Source organism: Pongo abelii, chromosome 19, assembly GCF_028885655.2.
Source record: "Pongo abelii isolate AG06213 chromosome 19, NHGRI_mPonAbe1-v2.0_pri, whole genome shotgun sequence".
NCBI lineage: Eukaryota > Metazoa > Chordata > Mammalia > Primates > Hominidae > Pongo > Pongo abelii.
Genome location: NC_072004.2, coordinates 89,944,248 through 89,959,708, shown reverse-complemented (window position 1 = coordinate 89,959,708; position 15,461 = coordinate 89,944,248). Strand labels below are relative to the sequence as shown.

At 50.5% G+C, this 15,461-nt stretch overlaps 1 protein-coding gene across 1 annotated transcript; it reads left to right on the top strand.

Annotated features, from left to right (window-relative positions):
• The first annotated feature begins 738 nt into the window (after positions 1–738).
• On the top strand, positions 739–8,074 carry CD300C (CD300c molecule). Its single transcript, XM_002827799.3, has 4 exons — positions 739–1,509; positions 3,159–3,497; positions 5,136–5,262; positions 6,385–8,074. Exons 1-4 carry the CDS (start codon positions 1,449–1,451, stop codon positions 6,530–6,532), a joined length of 675 nt encoding a protein of 224 aa, XP_002827845.1. The 5' UTR covers positions 739–1,448; the 3' UTR covers positions 6,533–8,074.
• The last annotated feature ends 7,387 nt before the right edge of the window (positions 8,075–15,461 follow it).

The following is a 15,461-nucleotide window of genomic DNA, read 5'->3' as shown; positions in this document are numbered from 1 at the left end:
GGGCTAATTGGAAGCCCTGGGATTGCACTGGGCTGGAGACAGTCCCATGATGTGAGTCTGGGGGCATCAACACCAATGACCCCAGTGCATGCTGTGTCCCTGAGAGTGTAAATGGAGGGAGGACAGGGCAGGTCGAGGGTGCAGGGACCCCTTCATCGTGCCAGGTTTGCCCAGACTCCCGTCACTCTCCACTCGGCCTCATGGCTGTGTGCACACACTGGTGCTATTGGGCGTGATAGGAAGAAAGGAACGGAAATCTGTAGGAGGGTTGGGAGAGTCAAGGAATATGTTTAAAGCATGAGAAGGTGGAGAAGGGGTGATGCCCTCCAGGACAGACAGGAGGCAAATCCTGTGTCTGACCTGCCTCTTTGCCCTTTCCAGGGTAAAGACACCCTGAGCCCATCACGTCAGGAGAACCAGCCATGCTGAGTGTGGACAGACCTGGGTTCCCGCTTCTTGGGAAGGCCTGTCCCCCATGTCTGCTCCCTGGGGAGGCACCTGGCCATCACAGTGGACCCAGGATAGACACCAGCAGCCGCTGCTCATGACAAAGTGTCCTCTCAGTCACCAAACCCCCCTCCGTGTGCCCTGGGGTGTGTGCTGGCTCAGTCGCAGCCTCACATCCTCCACAAAGTCCCACTTCAGCATCTTCACATGTCTGAACTCTCTCTCTATTTTCAGTTCTCTGCCCTGATTCTCACTGGGGCATGGATTTCGGCAAGAAGACAAGATGGAAAAGGAGGGTCTTGGGTGGGTGATGCCGCTCTGTGTGTAGGTCTGGGGACAGGGGCACAAGAAGAAAACTCCCCAAGCCTGTGGGATTTTAACCTGGTTGGGGACTCAGCACCAAAAAGGGACATGCAGATGGTGTCTGGGTTCATAGCGCTAACTTCTGAGGCCAGAAGAAGAGCTGGGGGTCTTAGGGGCAGAGCTCTCTGCGGGGACCTAGCTGAAGATTAAGGGACACAGCCTTTCTCTGGTCACCTCCAAGGCTAAAGAAGGTGGCAGATTTAGCCTCCAACCACAAGATTGTCCATCCTGACCAGGAAGTGACATGTCACAGAGGGTGGGGCAGCCCACATGGTAGGAAATGGCCCGGCTTGGCTCTGCCTTCTGCGGTGTGAGTAACACACTGAAGCCAGAAGCTGTGGGCTGTGGGGAAGTGGCTGCATTCCCACCCAAGGGAACCTGGACTTTGCCAGACTTTGGGGTTGAGAGGAGCCACTAGCACCATCCCAGAGCTGTCAGCACTGGCCTCAGCCTAGGCGGCTCCCTCCCTGAGCTTCCTGCACCCTGACCCTCTCCAGCCTCAGACCTGAGACAGGACTGGACAAGGAAGCAGAGAGCAGAAGAAAAGCAGAAGCGAAGCTCAGATCTGCTGGGAGGAGACTACATTTTGTCCCCTCCTGGGGTCTTGCACAGTGGCAGGTGACATTCGTGTTACAGGAATGACTGCCAGGGCCTGGGCCTCGTGGCGGCCTTCAGCTCTGCTCCTCCTGCTTGTCCCAGGTGAGTGGGCCGGCCCTGGACTCGGGGAGCTCTGTCCTGAGTGGGAGAGGGCAAGGAGGGGTGCAGGCGCTGGAGTAGCGGTCACAGAGGGGAGCAGGGGCAGGGAAAGGGGAGGAGGGCAGAGGAGCAACCAGGAGCGGTCAGCAGCCGCCTCACCAGGGGACAGCAGGCCGCAGGGCACAGCGTGGGGGAGGCCTATTCCTCTGTGCCCGAGACAGGAAGCCCTGGTGGGAGGCGATGCTGGGACTGTCATTGCCAAAGTTATCCAATCACAAATTTTATCTGGGACGATCACACACACAGTCACACTCACACGCACACACAGTCACACTCACACGCACACACACATGCACACACAGTCACACTCACGCACAGTCACACTCATACAGTGTCACACTCAGTCACAGACACAGTTACACTCACATGCACACACAATCACACATGCACACACTGTCACACAGTCATACTCACGTGCACACACAGTCACTCACACACAGTCACACACAGTCACACTTAGTCTCACACAGTCACACTCACAGACACAGTCACACACAGTCACACACAGTCACACTCACACGCACACACAGTCACACTCACGCACACCCAGTCACACTCACACACAGTCACAGTCACACTCACATGCACAGTCACACTCACACAGTGTCACAGTCAAGACAGTTACACTCACACAATCACACATGCACACACAGTCACACTCACAGTCACACACAGTCACACTTGCACATGCAGTCACACAGTCACAGTCACACTCGCACATGCACAGTCACACTCACACACACAGTCACACACAGTCACACTCACACACAGTGTGACACTCAGTCACAGACACAGTTACACTCACATGCACACACAATCACATGCACACACTGTCACTCAGTCATACATGCACACACAGTCACTCACACAGTCACAGTTACACTCGCACATGCAGTCACACACACAGTCACACAGTCACACAGTCACACTCGCACAGTCACACACAGTCACACTCTCACACAGTCACACTCAGACAGTCACACTCAGTCACACTCACATGCACAGTCACACAGTGTCACACTCAGTCAAGACAGTTACACTCACATACACACAATCACACATGCACACACAGTCACACACAGTCACACTCACATGCACACAGTCACACTCGCACATGCACACAGTCACACTCACACAGTCGCACACAGTCACACTCGCACATGCAGTCACACTCACACACAGTCACACACACACAGTCACACACAGTCACACTCACATGCACACACAGTCACACAAAGTCACACTCACACAGTCACACAGTCACACTCACAGTCACACACTGTCACACTCACACAGTCACACACACATGCACACACAGTCACACACAGTCACACTCACATGCACACACAGGCCTGCACACACCCAGTGTTTCCCTAGCCTGGCCTTTCCAGTCTCCATGGAAACTTCCCATGCCCTTCCCACCTCTGCCCAGAGGGAGCCTCCCACCCTCAGTCCCTGTTCCTGGGTGGACAAAGCCTGCCTGCCTGCCATTGCCTTCTTCACACCCCCAGGGTCCATGAGGGCCTGACACCGGGGCACCCCTGACCAGGACCCTCTGGTAAGGAGACAGGATTTTGGCTTGTATTTTTCAGGCTGTTTTCCTCTGAGTGGCCCCAGCACCGTGGCGGGCCCCGTGGGGGGATCCCTGAGTGTGCAGTGTTACTATGAGGAGGAACACAGGACTCGCAACAAATTCTGGTGCAGACCACCACAGATTCTCCGATGTGACAAGATTGTGGAGACCGAAGGGCCAGCAGGAAAAAGGAACGGCCGAGTGTCCATCAGGGACAGTCCTGCAAACCTCAGCTTCACAGTGACCCTGGAGAATCTCACGGAGGAGGATGCAGGCACCTACTGGTGTGGGGTGGATACACCGTTGCTCCGAGACTTTCATGATCCCGTTGTCGAGGTTGAGGTGTCCGTGTTCCCAGGTGAGCCCCTCCTTTTCTCAGCACCAGGCCTGCCTGAATCTAGGGCTATTCATTCTGTCCCTGAAGAAAGAAGTGGAACAGGAGGGTGTGAGCCTAGAGGTTGGTGACTCAGGACACTGTGTGCCAATGTGCGTGGAAGAGTGTGAGTGTATCTTTGTGTATGGGTGCCTGCATAGGAGTGTGGTGTGGTTTGTGTGTGTGTGCACCTGCATGTGTGTTGGGAGGGTGGGCACCCACAAAAGCACCCTGGCCCTGTGGCTGGAGACCCCCCCCCCCGCCGCTGTGTGCCCTCCCTCACAGCCTCAGGCCTGAAACTTTCCTGGGTGGGGTCTGTGAGGCCACCCCTGACTCTGGGGTCCTTGCTACCTCCCTGTACTGACAAGGGCTGGGTCCATACTGAAGGGCGCCCACTGTCCCGCCTGGGTCTGACTCGCTCTTCCCCACGGGGAATGGGACCCCCCCATCACTGGCTCCTCTCACTCAAGGCTGCCCCTGCCCTGGGGACTGCATGGATGCCGCCCTGTCTGGAGGGTCCTGAGGCCGCAGCCTCACAGTCCTGTCGTGGGAGCTCCTGCAGCAGCCACTGGAGGACACAGGAAGGAGCCCCAGAGCCCTGGGTGGGGTTCCCATGCTCCTGGGAACTGCATCCTGCCCCCGAGGCTGACCTCTGTGTCCCCCTTATTCTCTGGCACCTTTTACCACAGGAGGGAACCCAGGGAAACCCCAGAAATTGCCCCCTCAGGCAGAGGGACCTGCGGATGGAAATGAGCTCTGAGACTGGCATGGACCTGAGGGCCCTTCCCCCTACCGCAGATCATTCTTCCCTCAAAGTCCCCCTCCTGTCTCTCGAGACACAAACCCAGTGGCCTCAGTGCGGTTGCTTTTCCATCATTTTCTTCTGACAACGTCCCAGGTTCCTCGGAGCATCTTCTCGTTCTCCATTTCCCGGGGAGGGATGCGTCTCTCCTGTGCCCTTTGTGCCTTCCTATCTAGCAGTGAGGAAGTAAGATCCTAACTGAGGGTGCCGGGGAGAGGAGGAAAGGGCCCTTATCCAGCTGTCTTCACCGCGGGCCACCTCCCAGGCTTCACCGGGCATCCCCTCTCTAGATCTTTCTTCCTAGGCATTCCCTCCTGCTGAGAGGATGGTCCAATGGCCTCGTGGGGCCGCGGCATGGCTGCCATTTGGGGCTGAGTGGACTCGGGTCCCATCATTCAGGGAGGACCCCGCTGACTTCCTGTCCTCACTTCCAGCTTCTCTCCAGCCACTGCTGTGCCCAGGGCCCTGGCTCCGCAGTGACTCTGGGTCACCCTTCACAGAGTAAACATCACCCCATTCTCCCAGGTCACCCTGTCCCTCCCTGGCTGGGGGGGAACCTGGAGACCCGTGCCTTTGCCACAGGTGAGTAGGGCAGCTCTCACATCTGAAATAGTGTCCTGGCTCTGCAGTACCTAGGGATGGGACAAGGAGAGGCCCAGGACCCTGGTCAGGCCTGGGTGTGGCCGTGGGGCATATTGGATGCAGGGCATCTGTCCAGCACATCATTGGTGACCTTGTCTGTGAAAATTGGAGCAGAACAGGTGAGAGTAAGTGGGAGACCCATGTGACATCATCAAGGTTGACCTGTGTTTCACCCACAGCCAGGACAACCACAGCCTCCAGCCCCCAGAGCTCCATGGACACCTCAGGTCCTCCCACGCAGCTGCCCGTGCACACCTGGCACAGCGTGACCAGAAAGGACAGCCCCGAACCCAGTCCACACCCTGGGTAAGGTGCCTGCACATAGGACTGGGCCACGTGGGCGGCCTCTCCACTGCGTGTGATGTTTAGGGGACTCGGGTCTCCCTTCTTCCAGTCCCTTCTTTGTTCGCACCTCCCACACCAAACGTGAAGGTTCTATTAAGTGTCAGGCGCTCCTTTTGGGATTGGGTCACAGCAGGGAACCACACAGCCACTGTCCTGCCCTGGTGGAAGTTGAGTTCTACTGTGTGGATTCACGCATTGAGCAAGTCAGCACAGAGGCTGATGTACAAATACAGCAAAGGGTAATGAATGCTGGGATGAGATATTTGTCTCTTGGGTTTGGGGAGAGCTTGTGTAGGTGTTGGAGTTGCTATTTCACTGACAATGATCAGAAGAGGGTTTGAGAATTAGAGGACATGAGCATGGAGACCTCAAGGGTTGGGGGCTGGGCACTCTGGGGTCTGGAGGAAGAAGGGTCCAGGCGGAGGGAGGAGCGAGGCAAATGTCCTGCGAGGAGCCTTGGGACCTGGCCAGGCCAGGGAAAGGGGCAGATGCTCTGGGGTCCGGTGGCCCCAGTCCTCTCCCCTGCCTCCCTCACAGCCCTGGCCAGTTTCATCCTGTTTGATAAGCCCAGTCTTCTGAGGAGCCGAGAGCTGAGCTGTCCCTTCATTAATTCCTTCAACAACCACTGAAGTTGTAGGGCATATTATTGGAGACTCAGGGTAGGCACCAGGTACTCACTGTGAATGAAACAAATGGTCTCTGCTCTCCTGGAAATGCTGTGTACAGGAGAGGTGACATCAAACAAATAACGCTTTGTGAATTCCGGGACCCCAGCTGAGTAACCCTCCATGGGGAGCACAGAGGTAGACAGCTGCATTCTGGACACAGACCCTGCCTGGATCCCTGGCATGACCTCACGTCCTCTCATGGTCCTGCCCTTCCTGTGTCACAGTCCTCAGGTCAAGGGCAAATCTGAGGCTGAGGGTTAGGGGCCGTGATACTGAGATGGGATGGACTGTCCAGGGGGGTGCTTATGTGGTTGGCTGTGGTCACAGGATTGGGACACAAGGGTCGGGGGATGGTGGAGGGCACCTGGGCCTCCCCTGGGGAGGTGACTCACTGCCCGTCACCGTGTCCCCACAGCTCCCTGTTCAGCAATGTCCGCTTCCTGCTCCTGGTCCTCCTGGAGCTGCCCCTGCTCCTGAGCATGCTGGGTGCCGTCCTCTGGGTGAACAGACCTCAGAGAAGCTCTAGAAGCAGGCAGAGTTGGCCCGAGGGTGAGAACCAGTAGCATCTGCTGTCCATCAAGGCCCTGCGCTGCAACAGAGCCCCTCTGTGGGACTGGAATGACCTCCTGACCACTCCCTCCCAGGCTGCTCTCCCCACATCTCCTGGAATCCTTTGTGAGCCTCCTTCAGCCTTTTCCCTGTGCCCGATCCTCATGTGTCACACATGAACCTGATGGACACGGACGCCCTGAGCTGTGACTCCACGTCTCACGTGCACACCCCAGCCAGCTAAGCCTCGGGCCGTCAGCAATACCTCTGAGTGCCCGGATGCCCTCCCTGCACCCTTCCATTTCTCCAGGAGCCTGGCATTGCTTCCTCCACCGTTTTCACAGGGAGAAGCAGGTCCAGGACTCCCCTGCACCTTTGCCACCATAATGGCCCACACTCCCTGGGTCCAGGAGTGTAGAATATGCAGCTGCTTCCATTTGCTGAGTGTGTCGATTCAATGATGCTTTCAAACTTTAATAAATGACAATATGTAGGTTTGGGATGTATCGGGCCCACTCAGTCAGACCTGAGTGAGAAATCCACTGTTCCCTGATTTCCACAGGCCTTTGCTGAGAATAGTGGACCAAGCCCCATGTTAGGCGTCTCAGAATGGGGGTCCCTGCAGAAAAGGATCCAGGATTTCCCCCAAAGCCTGACTATTCCCTCCTTCAGGTAGACACATCCTGGCCAGTGTTTTTAGGTCCCTCTGGGAGAGCTGGTAGAAGATTCTCAGTGTGAACTGTGGTGGCATAGCCAGGCCTAACCTTCTTCCTTCTTCAAGGGGACCTGACCTCTCCTTCATTCTAGGGCTGTGGGTTTTAACTGGTGCAAATTTGGAAATGGATTGAGGGCTATGACTCCTTGATGTGGTAGTTAAGTGAGTCTTTTGCTCAGTAGTGTAGACCATGTCTGTCTATACAGACGAAAGAAGATGTTATCATTTCCCACCACTTCAGTTCCAGGGTCGCCATGATGACCTGGCCAACACCAAGACCCCTGTGAGGCAGATGATTCCCATGAGTCCTCCTGGTCAAGGAGGGCCTCGCCTGGGTGTTCTTACCCTTTTTTCCATTCAGCAGATACTTATGGGAGCTTCTGGTGTATCAGACACTGACCTGGCATTGGAGTCCAGCCGTGAACACCCAGGCAAGGAGCTCTGTTTACATTGAGCCCATATTCCAGGTGGGGGATAGAAATGATAAACAAATGCAAAAATATATGAATAAGTTCCAGAGGTAATGTAAAAGACAGAGGTGAAAAGAGCCACGGAGCAAAATAAGAGAAGTGGGGTGACTGCTTTGCAGGAGTGGAGGGGTCTGTGATGAAGCTCCTCTAATAGGTGATGAGCAAGCAGGGATCAGGAGAAAGAAGGGGGTGAGCGCCAGGATCCCTGGAGGAGGAGCCCTGAGGCAGAGAGAACAGCAGGTGCATGTGTCCTGCCAGGGGGGCATCTTAGACTTGGATCTGGAAAACACAGGAAGCAGATCCCTCTCTGGATCCAATGGCTCCAGGGCCTGCAGATAGCATTCTCTGTCTCCTCCCCAGCCTGAGCCGGATATGGCACACCAGCATCAGACAATTAAGTTTTCTGAAGGCAGGTAAGACTCGAGAGAGTCATACATTCATTCATTCAACAGGCAATTTGTTGACTTGCCCTTGGCAGACCCTAGGATGGTAGCAAGTCACAGCTGTGACCAAGACAAGATACTGACCTGGTTCTCCATGAGCTACCAGTCCAGATGAAACCCACGAACAAAACAGTGATAAAGACAAGAGGGAAATGTGAAATGGGTCATGAGGACCCCTAAAAAGGAAGCCACCATAACCCAGGAAGGTCAAGGAACACGCAGGCAAACCTGTCAGCTGGAGGCAGGCAGAGGATGGGAGGTTGAGGGTCTGGACAAAGACCTGAGTGGTGAGGGCAGCAGCACCGAGGTGAACCTGGAGCCAGGAGGTTGGAGCCGTTTGCCGGGTGATGGGGCTGCCAGGACCTGTGTGCAGAGGCCAGGTCAGGTGGGTGCCATCCTGTGACAGCAGGAGCCATTGGGAGTTCAGCAGCACCTGCCCAGGGCCGTGTGTGTGTGTCAGGGGTCACATTACTGATTGTGGAGGAGAATGAAAGGGATGAGTAAGAGCAGAAGGGGAGACCAGGTCAGGTCCCCGTGGCAGGGCTGGCTACTGCCAAGCTGGGCCAAGGTCGGACCTGAACACTGGGCGGATGGGAAGGCCTGGGATTGCACTCGGCTGGCGACAGTTCCATGATGTGAGTCGGAGGCAACAGCACCAATGACTGCAGTGCACGCTGTCCCTGAGAGTGTAAATGAAGGGAGGGCAGGGCAGGACAAGGGTGCAGTGACCCCTTCATGGTGCCAGGTCCACCAAGATTCCCCTGTCACTCTCCACTCGGCCTCTGGTGCTACTGGGCATGATAGGAAGAAAGGAATGGAAATCTGTAAGAGGGTTGGGAGAGTCAACAAATATGCCTAAGGCATGAGAAGGTGGAGAAGGGGTGATGCCCTCCGGGACAGACAGGAAGCAAATCTTGTGTCTGACTAGCCTCCTTGCCCTTTCCAGGGTAAAGACACCCTGAGCCCATCATGTCAGGAGAACCAGCCATGCTGAGTGTGGACAGACCTGGGTTCCCGCCTCCTGGGAAAGCCTGTCCACCATGTGTGTTCTCTGGGAGGCACCTGGCCATCACAGTGGACCCAGGACAGACACTAGCAGCCACCGCTCAACAACCATGAATTTTACAGATTGATGTTTGCAGCCACAGGGCAGGTGCCAGTTTATCTGTGAAGAAGACTAGACAGGGCTCCTGCCTTTGTGGGAAATGCTATCTGGAGAGGAGCAGGCATTCGACAGATATCCAGGTTATTGATTCCTGCACCTCTGAAGAGTGTGCTCCTGCACATGAAGGGCTTTGGTAGAGATTCTTTTGGATTCAGGTCCTACCAGGTCCCTGGGTGTCCCCTCACATTGCTGCTGTGGCCCTGCCCTGCCTCAGCCCACAGCCCTGAATCTCAAGGCAATTCTTAGGGTGATAATTAGAGGCCATTGGTCTTATGTATCTGGCTTCTATGTCCAGGTTAGGTCTTGATTTTTGTGCCCACAGTACCTAGGCACTGGGGATAGAGGCAAGGTGGAGGGCACCAGGGCCTCCCCTGGGGAGCTGACTCACTGCCTGTCACCGTGTCCCCACAGGTCCCTGCTCAGCAGCCTCCACATCCTGCTCCTGATCCTCCTGGAGCTGCCCCTGCTCCTAAACAAGCTGGGGGCTGTCCTGTGGGTGAACAGGGCTCAGAGAAGCTCGGTGGGGAGGCAGAGTCAGCTGGATTGTGAGAAACAGTAACTCTGATGCCCATCCATACCGTGCCAAGCAACATACTCCCTCTTACGTATGAGAATGGCCTTCTGACCAACAAATCCATGTTTCTATCAGAAGATTTGGAGGCTTTTTTCTTGTGATGTATCAGACACACAAAAGAATACATGCACTTTACACCAAGAATACTCTTTAACCCATGTGTGCCCACCAGCCAGTTTAAGTAATAGAACATCATTCATACTCATGAAGCCCCAAACCGCTTTCTGATCTTATGCAATTTCTTTTCTATCCTCCTCTCAGAAAACCACATCCTACATTTTCTTTTATTATATCTTTTTTTTATAGAGATGGGTCTTACTATGTTACCCAGGCTGGATTTGAACTCCTGGGCTCAAGCAATGGTCCTGTCTCAGCCTCTGGAGCAGCTTGGGACTACAGGCATGCACCACGGCACCCGGCTCACATTCTGATTGTTATGTTCATCATCATCTTGTTTTAAGGGATTTGCCATATACATGCATATGGATTTCCAAAGGGTGTATTGTTTAGCTTTATTTTTGAACTTTCTGTGAATAGTATTAGGCATTTTTATTTGTAAGCAACTGGATTTTATCATTCAACACTTTTTTTTTTTTTTTTTTTTTTTTTTGAGATGGAGTCTCGCTCTTTCACCCAGGCTGGAGTGCAGCGGTGCAATCTCAGCTCACTGCAACCTCTGCCTCCCAGGTTCAAGCGATTCTCCTGTCTCTGCCTCCTGAGTAGCTGGGACTACAGGCATGTGCCACCATGCCCAGCTAAATTTTTGTATTTTTAGTAGAGAGGGGTTTCAACATCTCCTGACCTCGTGATCCACCCGCCTCGGCCTCCCAAAGTGCTGGGATTACAGGCGTGAGCCACAGTGCCTGGACCATTCAACACTTTGTTTGAGTTTCATCCATGTTGATGTGTTGATGCATTGGTGTGTCACTTCTTTGTATTGGTCTACATTCTGTTGTATGAACATACCACAACTCGCACATCCCTCTTTCTTAAACAGGAGTTTAGGTTGTTTCTTTTCTCTCTTTTTTGTGCTCTTTTTTCCTCCTTCTCTTTCTCTATCCTTTCTCTCTCGTCTTCTCCTTCCTCTTCCTCCTCCTCTTGTCCCTCCTCTTTCTCCTCTTCATACTTTTCTCTGCCTACTCTTCCTGCCTACGTCTCCTCCTCCTCCTCCTTTTCTTCTTTTTTCTTTTCCTCCTTCTTTTTTTCCTCCTCTTCCTCCTGCTCTTCCTACCTCTTGGTCCTCCTCCTTTTCTTTTTTCTCTTCCTCCTCCTCCTTTTCTTTCTCCTCTTCTTCTTTTGTTGCTTTTACTTATAACGTTATTATGAACATATATCCTAATTTCATCTGTCCAAAAGTGTCTCCTAGAGTAGAGGTCTAAGGGAATAACTGCTAGGTTTTGCTGCATGTGTGTGATCAGCTCTACTAGGCAATTGCAAATTATTTTCCAAAGTAAATGCACCAATTTTTGCTCCTTATCAGCAATGCTCCTGCTTGAATCTTCTCAGACTTTCTAAATTTCTTCAAGTTAATGGATATGAAATGATATCTCATTGTTTTAATTTGAATTTCTCTGCTTACTAATATTAAACTCATTCTCATGTGTTTTTTGGTTATTTGAATTTTCTCTTTTGAGAAATGCTTCTTCTAATCTTCATCTACTTTCTGTTGTTTGTCTGTGTTCTTTTTTTTTTTTTGAGATGGAGTCTCACTCTGTCGCCCAGGCTGGAGTGCAGTGGTGTGATCTCGGCTCCCTGCAAGCTCTGCCTCCTGGGTTCACGCCATTCTCCTGCCTCAGCCTACCGAGTAGCTGGGATTATGGGCACCCACCACCACGCCCAGCTAATTTTTTGTATTTTTAGTAGAGACGGGGTTTCACCATGTTAGCCAGGATGGTCTTGATCTCTTGACCTCGTGATCCGATTGGTAGAAGTCCTTTGCAAGTCTTTTGTTAGTTACCGGTGCTCCACATATCCTTTCCTAGTTTATTGGCTTTATGATATCTTTTGAGAAACAGGATTTTCACTTTAATGTGCAAATTATTCATTTTCCTTAATGGTTTACACTTTCATCTTGTTTAACCAATTATGGATACTCCCATGTTAAAAAAAAATCTCCTATATTTTCTTCTAAAAATTTTTAAATATTCCCTTTCACAGGTAAGTCCTTGACCCGTTTCTAAATGATTTTGTTTCTAGGCTGAGATAATAATCCATTTTTCTGTCTTCCATTTGGATAAACATTATCCACATTTTCCCAGCAATCCGCAATGCAACCCCTGGCATGTATTTATTTCTATGTCTGCTTGGACCTTTTTCTAAGCACTCTATTATGTTGAATTTGCCTAATTGCTTATTTTGGAACCAACACAACTTGTTTTAATTACTATAGCTGTATTTAAATGTCTTGTTATCTGGTAGGGCATGTCACTATACATTGTTCTTTGATATTGGGAATGTCTTTGCAAATATTGGCCATTTCCTCTTCTGCAGAAATTTTAGAATTAACCAGTCAACGTACTAAAAAAGAAAAAAAAATTATGTTGAGACTTTAAATGTAAATGTATGAAATTTATCTTTATAATAATTTCTCTGTCTATGAACATGGTATGTAATTCTAATTATTTATGAGCTTTTAAAATGTCTTTTAATAACATTCTATTATTTTCTCCTTGATATTTGCTCATATATTTGTTAAGTGTAATTCTGGATATTTTATGTTTTTATTCTTATTTTGTGGCTTTTTTTTTTTTTTTTCTGAGACAGAGTTTTGCTCTTATTGCCCAGGCTAGAGTGCAGTGGTGCAATCTCGGCTCACTGCAACCTCTGCCTTCTGGTTTCAAGCGATTCTCGTGCCTCAGCCTCCTAAGTTGCTGGGATTACAGGTGCCCCCCACCACGCCCAGCTAATTTTTTTGTATTTTTAGTGGAGACGGGGTTTCACCATGTTGGTCAGGCTGGTCTTGAACTGCTGACCTCGTGATCCACCTGCCTCGGCCTCCCAAAGTGCTGGGATTACAGGCATGAGCCACCGCGCCCAGCCCCATTTTGTGGCATCTTTTATTGCATTTTCAAGTTATTCATTGCATGCATGTAGATAAACAATTGATCCTTACTGATTATATATATTTAGCAACTCTGCAAAAAATCTTAGTAATTGTTTTCAGTTTTATATGTAGATAACCAATTAATCTATAATAATTTAGAGCTTTGTTTTTCTTTCTAATTCTCGCATCTTTTGTTTCTCTTTCTTATTGTATTGTGCAGGCTAATCAAAGTGTTGAATCAAAGTAGTGATTTTGAGCAACCTTGTCCTCTTCCTGATTTTAAAGGAAAGATTTTGCCACGGGTTGTAACGGGTTGCTTATAGGCACCTTTTAATTCCTAGTTTATCATGAAAAGTAATGGATTTCAGATAGTGCTTTTTGTGCATCTACATGATTATGTGGGGTTTCTTCTTTATTCTATTAATGTGATTCATTATATTAATTTTTTTAGATGAAGCCTCATTCTGTCACCTAGATTGGAGTGCAGAGAAGACGATCTGTTACCCATCTAGAAAGAGAAGTGAGAATAAAAGCATTATTTTAGTCTCCTTCCTTTCAGTATGTGATCCAAGATGGAGAACACAGTAGGGGGCGTTCCCCCAACTATTTTCTTTCCCTGGTTCCTGGATCCTGGCACCCATTTAAATGTGCTGGCCATGACTGCAGGCGTGACCCTTCAAGCCATGGCACCAGAGAAACTAGACTTCTGGGCCTAGTTACACTTGCCCAAGCACCTTAGTCTTTTGTCTTTTATTTCTCTTTGACCTCCTGTGTGACCTGTGTGCTTCCCTAAAAAAAACAAAAACAAACAAACAAAAAACAATGATTTTAAGAAAAACTACGGGCCAGGTGTGGTGACTCATGCCTGTAATTCTAGCACTTTGGGAGGCCGAGGTGGGTGGATCACCTGAGGTCAGGAGTTCAAGACCAGCCTGGCCAACATGGTGAAACCCTGTCTCTACTAAAAATACAAAAATTAGCCACACATGGTAGCGGGCGCCTGTAATTCCAGCAACTTGGGAGGATGAGGCAGGAGAATCACTTGAACCCGAGAGGTGGAGGTTGCAGTGAGCTGAGATCATACCACTGCACTCCAGCCTGGGTGACAAGAGCAAGAATCCATCTCAAAAAAAAAAAAAAAAAAAACTACATAATTGGGCAAAGCCTCTTCAAGGGAGGGGGTGTGCTAGATTGAACTTTATATCTTGCTATTATTATGGCCTGTGCTAAAGCATTTACCCTTAGAAAAATGGTTCTGGTTAACTTCTGGCCTTAAAAATCCCCTTACTAATTAATTACCATCTTAATCGGAGACAGAATAGGTGCCTTAAAGGAACGTAGGAACCGAATGGCCATTTTCCTGCCAATGGGACAATATTGAGACTAAAATTTGGCTATGGAAGACATCTTAACTCCTAACTGCTAAAGGCAGAACTTTTCCATTTCAAGAAGAGGCCTAGAGCCTGATTTCTTTTTTTTTTCTTTTCTTTTCTTTCTCTCTTTTTTTTTTTTTTGAGACAGAGTCTCGCTCTGTTGCCCAGGCTGGAGTGCAGTGGCGCTATCTCGGCTCACTGCAAGCTCTGCCTGCCGGGTTCACGCCATTCTCCTGCCTCAGCCTCCCGAGTAGCTGGGACTACAGGCGCCCGCCACCAGGCCGGGCTAATTTTTTTTGTATTTTTAGTAGAGACGGGGTTTCACTGTGTTAGCCAGGATGGTCTCGATCTCCTGACCTTATGATCTGCCCACCTTGGCCTCCCAAAGTGCTGGGATTACAGGCATGAGCCACCGCGCCTGGCCGAGCCTGATTTCTAATCGTGCAAAAAGAAGCTGCGGTTTGCCATGAAAGAAATATCCTTTATGTAGAGGATTTCTATTTCTACTAGGTGGCACTGTTGGCTTAGAAATACTATGTGCTCACCAGAGACGTGGTAGTGAGTAACCTCACCGTGGGAGAAAGGGGAGAACTCTGTTCCTAGAAGATTGCAACGGCATCTTCCTGATTTTGCCTAACAGTATTACTTTCCTAGGCTGTAAAAATCGCTACACATTTCACACAGAGAAAGTGTAAGAGACCCAGACAGAGAAGGAAGGCAAGTTTTGTGACAAGATAGTTGAGGATTCTTTGCCAACACCCAGAATGGGCCACCAGAGGCTGGGTCCAGTCCAGGGGCCTTAGAATCATGCCAGGGTGTGCTCTGGCCAGAAATTGTTAGTTGCCTTAGAACTTTTCCCAGCCTTGCACAATGGCGAGGTCCTCCTGTGAAAAGAAGCTGATTTGAAACGTGGCCAACATTCCCAATGACCCAGGGGTGTTGGGGGGTTCTCCGTGTTCTCACCAGCAAGCCTCACATTCGAGTCTTCAGTATGGCAGCCAACACTAAGTGTATGTACCCGGCTGATGGATGCCCATTGACTTATTTTATTTTAAAATAGAGGCTAAGAGTGCCGCGGAATGATAGAAGAGATTTTAAGCTCACTCCCATACTTACCACTCCGATGAATGTCGTACCTTGGATTCCTGGCCAATACACCA

Excerpts from the sequence above, each read along its gene's own strand:
- CD300C (XM_002827799.3), top strand. The coding sequence starts at position 1,449 with ATGACTGCCAGGGCCTGGGCCTCGTGGCGGCCTTCAGCTCTGCTCCTC. Across the intron at positions 1,510-3,158 it reads GCTCCTCCTGCTTGTCCCAG|GCTGTTTTCCTCTGAGTGGC; the intron begins GTGAGTGGGCCG and ends TGTATTTTTCAG. Across the intron at positions 3,498-5,135 it reads TGAGGTGTCCGTGTTCCCAG|CCAGGACAACCACAGCCTCC; the intron begins GTGAGCCCCTCC and ends TTTCACCCACAG.